The sequence below is a fragment of the Garra rufa genome, chromosome 10 (genome assembly GCF_049309525.1).
Source record: "Garra rufa chromosome 10, GarRuf1.0, whole genome shotgun sequence".
NCBI lineage: Eukaryota > Metazoa > Chordata > Actinopteri > Cypriniformes > Cyprinidae > Garra > Garra rufa.
In genome coordinates, this window is record NC_133370.1 from 11,349,780 (window position 1) to 11,365,727 (window position 15,948).

The 15,948-nt window shown below is 33.7% G+C and overlaps 1 protein-coding gene across 2 annotated transcripts in view; it reads right to left on the reverse strand.

Annotated features, from left to right (window-relative positions):
• Positions 1 to 4,518: 4,518 nt before the first annotated feature.
• gpc5c (glypican 5c) overlaps positions 4,519 to 15,948 on the reverse strand; it is a 167,431-nt gene continuing 156,001 nt past the window's right edge. For both annotated transcript variants that reach the window (XM_073849542.1, XM_073849541.1), the window contains one exon: positions 4,519 to 8,344. In XM_073849542.1, coding sequence (XP_073705643.1) covers positions 8,244 to 8,344 — 101 coding nt within the window. In that variant the 3' untranslated portion in view covers positions 4,519 to 8,243. The remainder of the gene's footprint in view (positions 8,345 to 15,948) is intronic.

Here is a 15,948-nt window from a genome sequence, read left to right on the forward strand (position 1 = left end):
CGGTGAGGGCGGGTCTAAGGTAAGGCACTCATGTCAATCAACTATCGTGGGAGCGGCCTCTGCCAGTGTGTCGTCAAACTGACAAGAAGCTACAGATAAGAATGACCTGATTTTAAAAAGGGATCTTTCTTTTAAAGATTAAAAAATACCACTGGGTGGATTTTTTATCATTGTAGGGTGGTTGTGTAACAAACTGCCAACACACAAATCAATGTTACAATGTTACTGTTTCACTGTGTTTTTGATCAAATAAATACAGCCAAATATAATGTGAGTTGTGTTCAATAAAGAACTTAAATGAAGCACTTTCTATCCTTTATCTATGTGAATAAAATCTATTCCCAAACATGTGATAAATCAATTATTCTTCAAACTGCATGTTCTTTGATCCATAATATTGACAACCATACACCCACACAAAATATTTAATAAACATGCAATTTAACCATGAGGAACATTTTTATTGGTAAAGAGTCACTTAGCTCATTTTCAACTTTTTCAATCTAATGGCTCCTCAACTCTCATTACTTTTTTGTGTGATAATACATTTTCTCATTTATAGTATATACGCTAACATTTATGGTACTATATATAGCACCTGTAGATGAGAAGGAAACTCTGAGGCAAAACAGGGTGCCGGCTCACTTTCTTTCAGGCCGTTTAGGAAAGCGGAAGATCCTCCAACACATTCGATTACATTACTGTCTCTCATTCTGCGCTATTTAAAGGCTGTGTGCTGCTGGCTAGGCAGTTGTGTTGGCTCCAGTAGCTGCTATATTAGCGTTAGCCGCGTGAGTGTGTGTGTGTTTGCCAGACTGACCCGTCAGCGCTACCGACTCGAGAGAACACGAGACACAAATAACTCCATTCCTACCCACAGCCCACCAGAGACAGAAACAGTAGACTCCAGAGTGAGATTCAAATGAACAGAATTCAGAAACTAAATCACTGAAGGCAAACACTTTGCTGTCCTTGTTGGGGGGACTCACAAACCATATTCTTTAATGCAAAAGTAAGCATAGGGGCAAGACTTTTGGTTCATTAGCTGTGATAGGAAAATATTAACAACATGCAGTAAACGGTAAAACTGTTTGCACTACAAACCAGTGTGTTCATAATTAAGATAATACATTAAAATAACATGAAATGACACGCCAGTATGCAATATTAAGCAGCAAAACAAGCTATTTTGTACAGCTAAAAATAGATGGATAAGGATAAGACCAGAAGCCAGACCCATAAAGTTCACAAATGCCTGTCTTGTATATAGGGTTTTTACAGCGCATCATCAATTGTCCATATTGGTGGCACTGAATGTAAACAATGCCACTGAACTGAAGGAAACTTGCATATTTTGCTGATTATTGCTGCTGAAATTGGTCAGTTATTGTCATGTTTTTGGCTGTACTAATTGGTCGGTCCGGGAAAAACATTTGGAGTACTATAGACTGACAAAAGTTTTAACAAATCGGGTAACAAAAAGCGTTTGTGATTGGCCAAACTGTACCAGGATTTCCAGCCATGGATCTTGACAACATTCATGTTTGTTCTTATCATTTCCAGTCAGGTAGGTGAAATATTAGGCTATAATCTTAATTAATACTGCTCGTACGTATCTTTACCACCTACAGTATTAACTTTAGTTTGTCAAAATATTGCGCCCTTTCCTGCTTATTAAATTCTTCTCTATATGATTTAGCAACTTCCACGTTTTTTTTTTTTTTTCATGGTTTAGACAGGAAAAATGAGCAGAACAACGTATTCAGTAGTACTTTAACCGTGCAATCCATGCTGTTGTTTACATCCGGGTATCTCCAAAATGGAAACGCATCCAGGTATCTGACCAAATTGTGCAAACCCTCTATTACTCTTTCAATCAATCAATCAAATGCCTGTAAAGCCTGGATATGTTGCCTAGGTAGGGATCTTAGTAGGTTTTGGAACATACACAAAGTTAAACAATTCTAAAAATATCAAATGGCGTCTTTTAGGCCACATTTTATTTTAAATAAACATTGAGGCTACCCTAAAAGCACACGTCTGTTTTAAAGGGGTCATCGGATGCCCATTTTCCACAAGTTTATATGATTCTTTAGGGTCTTAATGAAAAGTCTATAATATACTTTAGTTAAAAATTCTCAATAGTAGTGGAATAAAACACCCTTTTACCTTGTCAAAATCAGCTCTGCAAAAAATAATTTTATTGCATGGTCCCTTTAAATGCAAATGAGCTCTGCTCGCCCCGCCCCTCTCTGATGCGTGATTATAAACCATAATGTTTACTTTAGTCGCATTTAGCTGCAAAATTTGCCAACAAGCACATTATTAAGAAAGGTCGTTTGCAAAGATGCATAAAAAAAAACCTTATACTCACTTCTGCTGTGGGTGAAGCTGCATCAGCAATGATTCACACGAACATAGACTCATATGTACATCGGGATCTGTGCTTTCCTTTTTTAAAACGAAAGTAACGTTATCATCTGTGTCTTCAGCGGCTCAGATGTCGTGAGTAAATGTCTACTGCTCTGTTCATTATTACATCCAGTAACAGAACACCTCAATTGCTCAATCCGAGACTTTTTTGAGAATGACCTGATTTTAAATAGAGGATATTACTTTTAAAGATTAAAAAAATTGTAGGGTGGTTGTGTACACAAACTGCCAAAACACATTAATGTTCAAACAACATGTAAAAGTGAGTTTTCCATTCCGATGACCCCTTTAAATATAATTACTTCAAATTGAGACCAAATTGAGTACAAGGGAAGTACCTTTAAGAACATACACTGCCAAAAGTTGAACACATGAATTTGTGTTTCTTGCGATCTTGAAGCTTTTGTACGCCTGTTTTTTTTTTCTTTTCTTTTTTAATGGCTGATTTAAAGTGATTCAGCATATATGAGAACTTTATGAACATGGTTTAAGAAAACACAGAGTGTGCAAAGTTTCACTTGAAAGATGCATTTGTAATACTGTACCCATCAAAGTCCAAAAATAGTCACGTGTCCACACTGTGTGGGCTCACATTTATGACTCATCAACTTCTGTGCAGACCTCAACTGTAGAAAAATGCTTCAATCGCTTCTCAGCGCTACACTTAAAATGGAAGGAAAGTGGGACTCTTATGTGGATTTTCCACATTTAGCAGAAAAAAATGAGGTCTTGGGTTCCATAAAAGCTCATTACTCCAGACTGGTTCTCCAGATAGATGACAAGTAAAAGCTCTGCAGCATTTCATGACTTTGTACGGTCACTGTGATGAGTTAGGCTCAAAGACACACAAGTGCCATGATGGAATTTCAAAATGCATGTGAGCTTATTTGAAAGCATCTGAAAAGACACATTATGGCATTTTTACCACACTAGTACAGACCGTTTATCTTTAGGAAAAAAAGCATTTTAGAAAAAGAAAACATTTATCCATTTCCTGTGATATTCAACTAGTCCAAATCACCTTATTAGTGGATTTTGACCCATTTGAATAGATTCAATATCTGTGTGGTGAATAGAGAGGAGCAAGTGGTTTGAGGAAATTAACATTTTGTGACAGATAAATAAAAAAAGGTTCACCCAAATGTGAAAATTCTGCCATTATTTACTCACCATCATGTTTTTTCAAACCTGTAAACAAACAAAAAAAACATAAAAAAAACTGTCAAGCAATAATCCACAATTTCTGAAGCCGTAACTCTGTGATAGGGAAAAACCAACAAAAACAAAAAAATTCCTCACTGAAAATTTAAGATGTTATCTCCAACCAGTGCATACCAGATTGAGGCTATAGAATCTGTAAACAAATCATTCTTTCATTCTGACAGTTCTTGCTAAAGAACCAGTAGATTTGGTTTACAAATCATACTCGTTTAAGTGTTCACAAATCAAAGCTCAGAGAAGCTCCGGAAGGAGAAACGATGCATTAACGATGCATTTAAAACTTTTTGAATTCGAAGATCAGGGTAAATTTAACTTATTTTGTCTTCTGGGAAAAAAATATAAGCATTTTCTGTAACTTCTAAAGGACAGTACTAAAAGAAAAAAACTTGGTTCAAAAGTTTTCACCCTCCAGCTCTAATGCATCGTTTTTCCTTCTGGAGCATCAGTGAGCAGTTGAACCTTCTGTAATAGCTGCATATGAGTCCCTCAGTTGTTTTCAGTGTGAAAAGATGGATCTCAAAAGCATGTAGTCATTGTTGGAAAGGGTTCAAATACACTAAAATGCTGAAAAACCAAATCATTTGTGGGACCTGAAGGACTTTTCTGAAGAAGGACTTTTTTTTCACTTTTATGCTAAATATCTTATTCAGGTCAGTACTAAATAAAAAAATAACATGTATTTTGCATAATCCCTCTTATTTTGGTAAAATAATTAACATTTTGCAGATTCTGCAAGGTGTATGTAAACATTTGACCTTATTTTTTTCTCCCTAAAAAGATCAATAAATCCCTATTCAAAACTAAACAATTAAACCAATGTTTAATTAACTGTGGTGATTTAAAGTGTTGAAAAACAGCAGAAAATCGAGCAGAGAATCACTTTATTAGCCGTTTAACCAACTTTTTATAAGCGCTGTGTATATCTGGTAGTTTTTCAGTAGCTTCATTCGCTGAGCCGTACGTGTTCAATTGTACCAACCAAACCATGAACAAACAAATAAAACACAGCAAACAAACTGTAATCGCAATCCATTTTACAGTCATACACAGAAATGACAGTTTGTGTTGGTTTTGTATTTGCATAACTCGATTCAGGGTGCGAATTACACAATGACCTTCAACAACATTGTTTTAAATCTAAAGGAATCACTATAGCAAAAAATTCACACGAAAATGAAAACTCTGTCATCATTTATTCACCCTCATGTCATTCCAAATTTGTATGACTTTCTTTGTTCTGCGAAAAGCAGTGAACTTTTTTAACAATATCCTGAGGGTGAAGGTGATTAAACAATGACAGGGTTTTTAAATTTTTTTGGATGAACTATTCTTACTGTTTATCATGCAACCCCAATATTTTTTGCTTGAATATATCAGACAAAGGTTTATCTTTTTAAAAGCTGTTTAAAAGAAATTATAAACTTTTATTGACATACGTTTGTGATATGTGCTATAATACAATCCAAAATTGTTCCTAATGGAAACCGCTCAGGTAAAAACAACCACAAGGTAAAACCTCAAACCCTTTTGTTGTCTTTTATTTGCGGGTTTAAACCCCCGTAATTCGCACCCTGGGTGTATCTGTGTTATTTGAGGCTAAATGGTTGGCTTGTATATGTTTAAGAATGTATGAAGATTCGTGAACATTCATATAGAATGTTTTAGGAACCAACAACAGAAATATATGAAGGAAATCCATGTGCAATCAGACACAGCAACAACAATAACAGAAAAACATTAACATTAAAAATGTTTACAGACACATTAGACCTTTGCTTCTGTGTAAGAACTATAATACTGACTCTTAAATGTTAACATATAATAGGAAATAAAAATGTTTTTTTTTTCTAAACGTTGCTATTAACAGATTGCTAAAGAAGCTATTATAGAAAATATTTGGTATCTCTAAACATCTTGCATTGCTTTGCTTTAAGTTCATTATTTATAAAAGGCATTCTGCATATTTTTTTAAGCTTTTTTTTTATTTCATTAAACATGACAACATTCACGCAAACCTGTACCACACTTTTTTTTTTTTTTTTTTTTTGAATAAAGTAAGTTTAGTGCAATTTCAAATATGTAATTATGTAAAATTTTAACCTCATGAAACTGACATGGTATACTCCAAATGACAGAGTATATCTCAAATATGTTTAACAAACTGTTTTCTTAGAAAAGCGATGCACTTGGAAGGTAAATGCAGGAATTAAAATAAAAGTTAAGAATTAAAGGGATGTTTTGAGCCCTTTAAAGCCATGAAAGTCGTGCAAACAGGTAACAGCAAAGCCCAAGATCACTGCCAGTACTTTGTAAGATTTATGTCATTATAACTATGTGTTTGTGTGGGTTTCAGTTAGAGCTGATGAAATATGTATCATATGTATAAAAAAGGTTTGTGTGATACTTAAACATTCGTTATCCTATAAATTCAGCGCCAGTTCAAACTATATACATAGTACAATGTGCATATCATTCATAGTCTCATTCAATACTGTGTGTGTGGTGGTAAAATCCCTTGCAGACTATGCAGACAGTTGTGTTTTCTTTTTTGTTGTGTGGTCATGAGTGATGTTTCCACAGATGCACATATTTTGTCATGCATTCCACAGTTCCTGTCAGTGATGATAAAAGTTCTGTCCTGATGCTAGACGTCTGTGGAAAGTGTTAACACTTAAACCCCAGCGAGCACTGCTAGTCTCCCAGCCGGAGTCTTCTGAGGCTGGGAACATAATGAGGCTGGGAACATAATGAAACAACCTTGTGATGTGATTACTTAGGGATACAGTGTGGGTGAACTCACATGAACAGTCAGGAAATGACTCAGGGTCATATTTGAACCCAAAATCAAAAGAAATAAACAAGAAACTACACTGTAAAAATATTTCACCAGTTTCAACTTAAGTTTTGAAGTTCAGCAGCTGCTTTCAAATTTTAAGTTAAATCAACTTAAAAGTACAAGCCATTCCAACTCACGACAATAAAATGAGTTAAAATGACTTGTACTTTTCAAGTTGATTTAACTTAAAATGTTAAGGCAGCTGGTGAACTTAAAAACTTAAGTTGAAACTGGTGACAACTTTTTACAGTGTATGTTTCACATTAAGACCATGATGCTTAATACACTATAATGTATTAACCAAAAATTAAACAAATTTAAAGGATTTGTTCACTTCCGGAATATATATTTCCTGATCATTTACTAACCCCATTGTCATCCAAGATGTGTATGTCTTTCTTTCTTTAGTTGCAATGAAATGAAGGTTTTTGAAGAAAACATTTCAGGATTTCTCTCTATATAGTGGACTTCAATGGTGCCCGCGAGTTTGAACTTGCAAAATGCAGTTTCAGTGCAGCTTCAATGGGCTCTAAATGATCCCCGCCGAGGAAAAAGGATCTTATCTAATAAAACGATTGGTCACTTTCTAAAAAAAATTACTATTTATATACTTTTTAACCCCAAACGCTTGTCTTGTCTAGCTCTGCGTGCACTCTGTGCATTCTGGTTCAAGACAGGTAGGTTGAAAAACTCCCATCTCATTTTCTCCTCCAATTTCAAAATCATCCTACATCACTGTTTTACCTGTTTTTATGTAAAGGACGTTTGATCTTCTTTGCATGCTGACTTTGTAAACACTGGGTCGGTACTTCTGCAGCAATCTAGGACGATTTTGAAGTTGGAGAAGAAAATGAGATGGGAGTTTTTCGACATACCCTAACTGTCTTGAACGGTTCACGCAGAGCTAGACAAGACGAGCATTTGAGGTCAAAAAGAATATAAACTGTTATTTTTTTTAAAAAACAACCGATAATTTCACTAGATAAGACCATTCTTCCTTGGCTGGGATCGTTTAGAGCCCTTTGAAGCTGCTTTTAAACTGCATTTTGGAAATTCAAACTCACGGTCACCATAGAAGTCCACTATATGGAGAGAAATCTTGAAATGTTTTCCTCCAAAAAACATAACTTCTTATCGACTGAAGAAAGAAAGACAAGGGGGTGAGCAAATTATCTGTAAATTTTTGTTCCGGAAGTGATCTTCTCCTTTATTCTGCACATTTCTACCCATGGCTCCACCATTTTGTTTTCACAAGCGACAACGGTGTACCAGTTCTAATGCCATGACCTTCACAGACATAACCAACACTGTTTTTATAACTTATGTGTGTAAAATAACATAAACTTGTGTGCATTTGACAGTTTAAGCACAATAAGACATGAAAGTTAGTTAGTTTAGTACTCACATGCCATGAAACCGCTGCTTTCTGTGTACACGTGCTCAGAAAACAGTGCGTTTCTGCTTTCACTCAAAATGGCCATTTTCAAAATAATATAATAAATGATCTGTGGGGTATTTTGAGCTGAAACTTCACAGACACATTCTGGAGACACCTGAGACTTATATTACATCTTGTAAAATGGGGCATAATAGGTCTCCTTCAAATAATGTCACAATGCCAGATTTGTAAAATGCATAATTTCCTTTTTTTTTTTCTTTTGATTTTTTGGGGAAATAAGACCCTGATATTTATGAAGTTCATCCATGTGTGCATATGGTTGCATTGTGTCTGTGTGTTTGCATTTGTGGCCTTTCAGATCAAGGGCCAGTGCAGCCCCAGAGCGAGGATGATGATGAAGAAGCTGGCTTTGGAGACCTTTACTGCATTTTTGGATACATCACCTTCTGTGGGAGCTGGAAAAGAGAGAAAGAGAAATCATGAGAGAGAGTCACATGTCTGAAACGATGTCTCATTGTTGATGCAACAGTTCCTCATCTTGAAGTGAAAAAGACAGCCAATCAGATATACACTGCCACCCAAAAGTTTTTGACCAGTAAGACTTGTAATGTTTTTAACCCTTAATTGCATGAATGTTTTGCCAATCATTATTACATATTCGGGTCTTCAGTGACCTGGACCTATATATCCAACACAGATGGATCTCTAACTTCTGCAATAGCAAAAATCTTGCTTGCTATTTTAAGAACAAATACAGAAGAAAAAAATAAAACATATTTTGTTAACTTTTGAAACTTAGATCCTTCAGAAATCATACTAATGCTGATTTATTATTCGAATTATCAATGTTGGAAATGTTGTGCTTCCAAATATTTTTTTGGACCCTGTGATTGTTTTTTTTTTTTTTTTCAGGAATATGATGAATAACAAGTTAAAAAGAACAGCATTTATTCAAAATATAAATCTTTTCTAACAATGTAAATCAATTTTTATTAATTTAACACATCCTTGGTGAATAAAAGTATTGATTTCTTTCCAAAAAAAAAAAAGAATAAAAATCTACACACCCCAAATTTTTGTACAACAGTGTATATTTGTAGAAAACCTTTCTATTTTAAATAAATGCTGTTCCTTTTAACCTTTTATTGATCAAAGAATCCTGAAAAAGGTATCACGTTTCAACATTTGTTGTTTTCAATATTGATAATAAATCATCATATTAGAATGATTTCTGAAGGATTAAGTGACACTGAAGACTGGAGTAATGATGCTGAAAATGTTTCTTTGTATCACAGGACTAAATTAAATTTTAAAATACTTTCACATTGAAAAAAGTTATTTTAAGTTTATATAATATTTCACAATATTACATTTTTTCTGTATTTTTGATTAAAAAAATGCCTTGATGAGCATAAGAAGTAAATGTGCAGCAGTGTAAGTCTGAGAAATTAAGCCATTTTTAGTGTGTGTGTATGACAAGACTGTACTTTTATATCACATTAAAAACCTCCCCTCCTCCCACTACCCAGAATTCCTCTGTGCTGCTGACTTCAGCACTCCCTCACCTGATCCTGTCTTGGTAAAAAGTTTCGTACCTCTGTAATATCTCTTTTCTTTAGCCTGCAATTACCCTACCCCTGTCTTCCATGCCCTTTACATTCATCTCTCCCTTTATCATTAATCTTCGTCTTTTGTTTTTACCCTTTTAAAGACCCTACAGCCCAGCGTTTCCCCTCTCAACAGAGTTGTTCAGTCATGATGGCAATTTGTAGGCCAACCCGGAGGCTAATTCGCCATGGGTTCCCTCATGAATTTACTATCGTTTTTTTGAAAAGCGGTTACGATTTATGGGAAAACAAGCTCTGTTGTTACATTTACTTGAAGAAACTTTCACATTTTGCTCTACGACATCAATTAAACACAGTCAAACCTCAAAAGTGAATTTCGAAGCCACTAACTTAAGTTGCTAAGTAACTTTAGTAGCTTTTTCCAAACTCATGTCTAGTATTTTTACATGGAAGTGTACATATTTAATCACATGACCACAAGAGGCTATCTAGGGAATTAAAAGCCCTCGCTATCCGCACACCACAGAAAATGAACAGTCCTGTTAAAGTTTCCACCCATTCCGCACCGCAGTGACATCCTAATGACCGATTTCCCGGCTCTCAGACAGTCTCAAGACTCCTTAAGCATCGGATTCTGCGGCCTAATGCGTTTGTTGTTAGGCAGAACAATGGACAATGGGCGGCCTATCCTTAGTGAGAATAAAGGTGATTGTTCTGGCAGAGGAGAAGGCCTCGCGTGTTTTGTGAGGTGTGGATGACACTGAAGGCTTGTCGACTCTGAAACAATAGAGAATGAGACTCTATGGTGCTCGTGCCGTAAGACTTTCCATACACTCATAAGTGCGCCCAGAAAAAAAATCTGCAGACTATTTTCACATTTTCTGCTCTGATTAAATGGGATTTTCTGCAGATTGTAAACATGGTCAAAAGAGTTACACAAAAGTAAGAGTGTTAGACCTTTGTAAAAAGATGGAAGCACATCGAATGAGTCCGAAATAGGGGGGATCCAGAGCTAAATGCATAGATCCAGAACTAAAATGTTTGATTATCACCAGTGAATGTTTAAAATATCACTATTAATAATAAATAGGGCTAAACTTCATATTAGCAATTAATACAACAACAAAAAAAAAAAAAACTCAGTTAATAAAACTAAGGATTGTCCGTTTCTATAGATAAAATGTTTAATTACCTCCATTAAAAAAAACTAAATAAATAAACTAAATACATACATACATACATACATAAAATTATTAACATTAAATAGATAATATAATATAATACAAATATGACAGCAAGATCACTAATTGCAATACCAATTAATACTTACTTCAGTTTCTAAGAATAAAATGTTTAATTATCACCATTTAATAAAATAACTAAATAAATAACATGATTAATATTAAATAGATATATCATATCTATAATACTATGTAATATTAATTATATTATAGATTTTTTTCATAATACGAAAATATTTTGTAAATATAAATTAAATCTGATAGCAAGACCACAAATAGCAATAGCAATAAAGACACGTTAATAAAAATAAGGTTTTTCAGTTTATAAAGATAAAATGTTTAAATATCGCCATTTAATTTAAATAAATAAGTAAATAAATAAATAGATGAATTAAATAATTAATTAACTAACATTAAATAGGCAATATAATATAATATAATATAATATAATATAATATAATATAATATAATATAATATAATATAATATAATATAATATAATATAATATAATAAGGCTTGTCAGTTTCTGAGAATAAACTATTTAATTGTAGTTTATCACCATTAAAGTAAATAAATAAATAAATAAATGATTAACATAATATGATAATATAATATAATATAATATAATATAATATAATATAATATAATATAATATAATATAATATAATATAATATAATAATAACATTTATTCTTACAAAAATATATATTACAGTAATTAAATTCAATCCACAATCACAAAAACCAATACAATGCTAAAAAAAAATATGGAATCATTGTTGATTTCTGAGGATAGAATGTGAAATATCACTAATTAATATTTAAAAAAAATAAAATTAACAACATATATAACAACAAATATAACACAAATAGTCTGTAATAAATAATAAAATATAATAAATTTGGATTATTTTTAAAAATATATTATTACATTTAAATTCAACCAAGATCCCAAGTATCAATGCCAATACTGCTAATTATAGGTAAGCTTTGCGATTTCTGAGGATACAAAGTTTCATTATGACTAAAATTATACATTATACATGTAGATTATGGGTCTTATCACCCATAATTTTATCTTTCATCATGTACCTTATGTACCTTCTCCTCACATTCAATGTCCAATGAGTCCTAAAATCACTTCACCTGCTTCAGCAAACATTTATTTTAAACATATTTTCACACAGACTTTTACCAGCTCTGTCACAACTCTCTTTCATGCTAATAAAGTTATCAGCTGGCAATCATCACCCTGGCATGCTCAAGAACACCAGTGATGTCTGAGAGCATAATTGCCATCATCCAACGTGATTACAAGCCGAATCATCATCTCAAACATTCTCCAAGAAGACCTGTTTGCTCTCTAATAGTCAAGTGTCTAATAGTCACGTTCACAGGTTTCCTGCTGCGCACCGAGAAGCTGTGAGGGATCGGCCTATGTGACAGCTTTCTGGTTTGGGAAAGGTTGTTTTGTGTTTGTGAATGTTATGTTATGTTTGTTTCTGTCGAGGGTGTGTGAGAGAGAAAGCAGGTGTTGGGTAAGACTTAGTCACCAATTAACAGAAAACCCACACAAAATTTCAACAAAGACTTGAAGACAGATATTTAGGTATATTAAAAAAAAGCTTCTTTTTCTACATGTAGCCTGCCAAATTATGAGCGACAGTAGTAATCATTTAAAGGAGTCAAACTTTCAGCAAAGAAACTTAAAGAGTAGCTGGCTAACTTTTTATTTTTAGCTTGTAATGCTTGTAACATATGTTACAAGTATCATGACTGTGGTTTAACTACAATAAATGATAACATGTTATTTAAAGAGACTATATATTTTTAAATATATAAAATCAGATTCTATATTTTTTTTTACTTAATTTATTTTTTCAGTTTAAATAATTTCTATTTTATTTTATTTTATTTTATGATGAGATGAGATGAGATGAGATGACCGGAAAAATGTCACAATTAACCTGAATTCACCTATATACAAAATGTAAATTAAATAAATATAAAATCAATGCAATTAGGGTGGCAACATTAAACAAATAAACTGCCTAAAAATGAATTTACACTGAAAAGCAAGATGTTGAGTTATTTAATTTAATAATTAAATTCAATTTAATTTTAAATGAAATATTTATTTCTGTTACAAACGTGATGTAAAATGATGAGTTTAATAATTACTCAAATTATTTAGCGAATCAGGCTTTTGAATCAATCCACTGAAATGAACAAGAGATTTACTAAACTGAATAAATAAAAAAATAATTATTTAAGAAAGATGCAATATTATCTATGTGCATTTAATGCAGAAAGAGAACGCACTTGCCTTAAACAAATACAGCTTTTAGCATGGCACCAGTTCTCTGGATTGCTGTTTATCGCCGTTAATCCCACTGCAAGTGTTAGAGCCCTAAAATAAACACTTGTTTATCTTACAGAGCTCATAACCAGGGCACTAAAATAGCTGCACTATTTACAATTTTACCGAAATAGACCCAGACCGTCTTAACAACCTGTGCATAGCAGACAGAAAAGCAAAACTACAAATCTCTGGAGAGTGTGTCACATCGTCTGGTTTGCTCAAGTGGAAAAGCTCCCAAACACGACTCTAAAAGCTACAAAACACAACGAAAATCAAAACACCTGCCAGCTTGCTTTAAAAAGCATTTGCACTTCGCAGCAAGCAAACCAGCATTCAATTCACCCGCTATGTTTTCTTTTTTTACCCTTCCATCATTTCATCCTTGGGTTTATTCGACCTATCAATCTACCCTTTGGTTTATTTCTTCCATCAGACTCTCCCTGGGTGACCTGCAAGTCCCACTGGTCACAACCTGGCTTCACTTACGAAAGTCAGTAGGAAAGAATGTATTCAGATACTATCATTTGCCGTGTAACCAAAACTGCATGTGCTGCAGACTTTGCTACTTTAGCCACATTGGGAGGTGCTCATTTGCAAAGACTAAAAAGAAAGAAACAAAAAGAAGAAAGTGAAGTTTTCTCTTGTATTTGGTTAAATGCACTTGTCGAAACTTGTTGATTCCAAACTCTGGGTATTAAGGCTAGACTCAACTAGGGATTATAGATATCACTGTTTTTATATATCAGATTTAGACTCTGTAAATCTGTGTTGGCGTGACTTGCAGCCTCGCTGATTGTAAGATGATTCAGTATTTGTGGTGTTGTGGTAGGAGTGATGGACTAAGACAAACAGAGAGAAAAGTGTGGATTGGTACATTAACGACCATTATCTTTTTCTTTTAGTGTTGCCAATTTTGTGATTTTGTCATCAACTTTGGTGACTTTCACAATGTTGCTTTGACGTTGTTGGTGATTAACTATGGAAGACAGTTTCCGGCTTCTCACAATTTTTTTTCTTGCAATTGCATGATATAAACTTGCAATTGCTTGCTACAAAGTCAGAATTATGAGATACAAACTCGCAATTCTGACTTTCTAACAATTTTATATCTTGAAATTCTGACTTTCTTGCAATTGCGAGTTTATATCTTACATTGTGAGTTATAAAGTCAGAATTGAGAGATATAAACTCACAATACTGACTTTTTCTCAGAACTACATTTGTATCTCGTAATTGCAAGTTTATATCTCACAATTCTGACTTTTTCTCAGAATTACGAGAAATAAAGTCAGAATTGCAAGAAATAAAGTCAGAATCGCAGGATAAAAACTCACCATTTTAATATAAGTATAAATTCTTTAAATTAATTTTTTTCTCTCACAGCTGCATGATATAAACTTGCAGTTGTGAGTTATAAAGTCAGAATTGTGAGAAATAAAGTCAGAATTGAGGGATATTGACAATTGAGGGATCTCTCAATTGTCTCTCAAGTTTACATCTTGCAATTCAGATTTTTTTTTCTCAGAATTGTGAAATATAAACTTAATTGTCAGTTATAAAGTCCAGTTCTGAGGGGGAAAAAGACTGATCTTTCTCAGAATTGCGAGTTTATATCTCGGAAAATAAACAGTCAAAACACTACAAAAATAGGACCAGTATTATTTCAGAGTTTTAAAAGCTTTAACACTCCTTGAACTAAAACCTATTACTAAGACTATTTTTCTTGCCATTCAAGCAATGCTATTTCCTTCAAGAAATGCAAATCTACTTCCAATTTTAGCACAGTTTTAATGAATATTTTACATCAGTTTTAGATTACTTTTAAGTGTTTCTTCTGAGCTAACTGGTCCCATCTCTGATCATGTCCCCATGTCTCTGATCAGTACAGTAATTCTTTGAACAGTAACGTAGCTGTACTGGCGCTGCATGGTCAAGCAGACCAGGCGATCGATAAAACAGCCATCCCTGAAGGTCCTCAATTATCACATGACACTTTGGACAGCAGCCTAAGGAGTGCATACAAACTAGTGCCTAGACACAAGCAGATTCAAAATACCCAACCGATTATATCATGAATGACGATAATTATAGATTTAGTACAGATATGAAAATAATCTTTAAAATATACAAAAATATTCTTAATTATTTACAGTGTAAATAAATCAATTACATAGGTGTGGCTTGCAAGCAAAGAATTGTTATATTTGATAAGATAATGGCAAAAAAACTGCTTCTTGTAGTGAATAATTCAGGTCTAAGTGCTTAAAAAAAGATTCACATTTCTGCTTTTAAATCCTGCGAGTGTGTCTAAATTGAACAAATTCATCAGTGACAATAACAAAAGCCCCTTATGAGGAGGTGTGAAGGTGTTTTCCATCACTGACTGTCCTTACAAGCTATAATGAGCATATTTCACACGGATTTGTTTATTCAGTTCTTAGACTGCAGCCCTGGTGACCATTTAAACGGGAGGTTGACCTTCTGTTGCCTGGCAATCCACCTTTATAGAGCAGCTCTGATAAAGAGCATTCAGCAGAAGCATAATAAAGGCCAACGAGAGGGAGACAGAAAAACTGAGTGGAGGGGTGAGACACAGCAGAGGAATAAAGACTATAAAGAAGAAGTGACACAGGTAAAACAAACAAAAAAAACATTTCAGTTTAATTATCAAGGTATGAAGCTGTTCATTTACTGCTGCCCAGTGGATACACTTTGCGTATAGTTTTTGTTCAGGACAAAGCTAGGTTCAAAAGTATCTAAAACTGTCACTACTGAATCAGTCACGACCAAAACATTTGGTGGAATTTCAGTAGGTTTCCAGGAGTTATCTTAGTTTTTTTTTTTGGGTGTTATCCCATTAAAATTGTCACTACCGAGACATTTGGTAAAG